Source organism: Dipodomys ordii, unplaced genomic scaffold, assembly GCF_000151885.1.
Source record: "Dipodomys ordii isolate 6190 unplaced genomic scaffold, Dord_2.0 Scaffold163, whole genome shotgun sequence".
Taxonomy (NCBI): Eukaryota; Metazoa; Chordata; class Mammalia; order Rodentia; family Heteromyidae; genus Dipodomys; species Dipodomys ordii.
The window spans coordinates 749,994-751,498 of NW_012267379.1; the positions used below are offsets into that span (position 1 = coordinate 749,994).

The 1,505-nt window shown below is 62.4% G+C and overlaps 1 protein-coding gene across 1 annotated transcript in view; it reads left to right on the top strand.

Annotated features, from left to right (window-relative positions):
• The window catches only part of Cd7 (CD7 molecule), a 3,108-nt gene extending 2,803 nt beyond the window's left edge, over positions 1-305 (top strand). Inside the window, exon 3 of the mRNA XM_013033092.1 lies at positions 219-305. Coding sequence (XP_012888546.1) covers positions 219-305 — 87 coding nt within the window. The remainder of the gene's footprint in view (positions 1-218) is intronic.
• Positions 306-1,505: the final 1,200 nt, after the last annotated feature.

The following is a 1,505-nucleotide window of genomic DNA, read 5'->3' on the forward strand; positions in this document are numbered from 1 at the left end:
GTGGGGGAGGGTGCGGGCAGCCGGGACGGCCCTGCACACACCAAGGGAACACGGGTGTGTGCATGCGCGTGCACAGGGCGTGCAGGCACAGGTGTACATGTGTGCATGGTGTGTGCACATGCACACACGTGTCCATGCGTGTGTGTGCGTGTGTTGAAGAAAGGGGGTGCTCTGGCGGGCCGCAGGGCCGCGGCTCGGATGACACGGGGCTTTTGTAGGTCAAGAGTCTCTCCGGGGATCAGAGCTCCCCGAGCATGGTGTACGAGGACATGTCCTACCGCGGTGGTAACCAGCAGCGCCGCTGAGCCCGCAGGCTCGCCCAGTGCCCCCCGCGCCCCGCCCTGCTGGCCTTCCCAGCGCCCCCCCAGTCGGCCTCCCCGCCCCCCACCAGCCTCCCTGTCCCCCCCATCCCCCATCATCCTCCCTGCCTCCCCATCCCCCCCGCTCCGTCCTCCCCTGTGCCCTGTCACAGAGTCTGCAGAAGTCCTGCCAAACGCCCGGCCCAGCTGGTGCAGTGCGTGGGTGGGCTGGGCTGGGCTGCCCTCCAGGGGGCTCCTGGAGCTTTTTGGTGGACAGGCCCCTCCTCCAGGAAGCCCTCCTGGCCTGCCTGCTTGCCTGGCGCCATGAGGTGCCAGGGCTGAGCTGTCTCTCCCTCGCCCTTTCCCTCTGCAGACAGGAGGGTCTTCTGCTGGGTGGGCTGGGTGTGTGCTGGGCCTATGGAGCCGGAAAAGGGGCAAAAGGGGCCAAAGAAGGCCCCGCCCCCACCCAACTCCTGGAAATATAGCCTCTGTTCTTCTCTGGCACTGGAGTTTATTTCCTCTAATGAGCAGCTGAGGAGAGGGGCTCAGCAGCCCGGTCCCTCCCCGGCACCAGGGCTTTCCCAGCTCCTGTGACTGAGACCTCAGAGGAGGGGAAAAGGGACGGCAGGGGGCCGGCGCCGCGGCCCACACCGGTGACCCCAGCTACTCTGGAGGCTGAGATCCGAGGATCACCAGCTACTCTGGAGGCTGAGATCCGAGGATCACGGTTCAAAGCCAGCAGGAAAGAGCCACGAGACTCCTATTGTTAGGGCCAGGTTAAATTAAACAAATAGAGTATTCACTAGACTAAAGAAGAAGGAAATTTAACTGTGATAATTAAGTCCCAGGGCCTAAAAATAATGCAGCAACTTCAGAACAGGAAATGAAACTGTGGCTTGACATTTGCTGAGACATGCAAAGCCCCTAAAAATAGGGGTGACCGTCTGCAAGGCTGCCCACCAGCATCCAGATGTCACCAGCGTCCCCATGTCACCAGCGTCCCCATGTCACCAGCGTCCAGATGCCACCAGCGTCCCCATGTCACCAGCGTCCAGATGTCACCAGCGTCCAGATGTCACCAGCGTCCCCATGTCACCAGCGTCCCCATGTCACCAGCGTCCCCATGTCACCAGCGTCCAGATGCCGCCAGCGTCCAGATGTCGCCAGCGTCCAGATGTCACCAGCGTCCCCATGTCACCAGCGTCC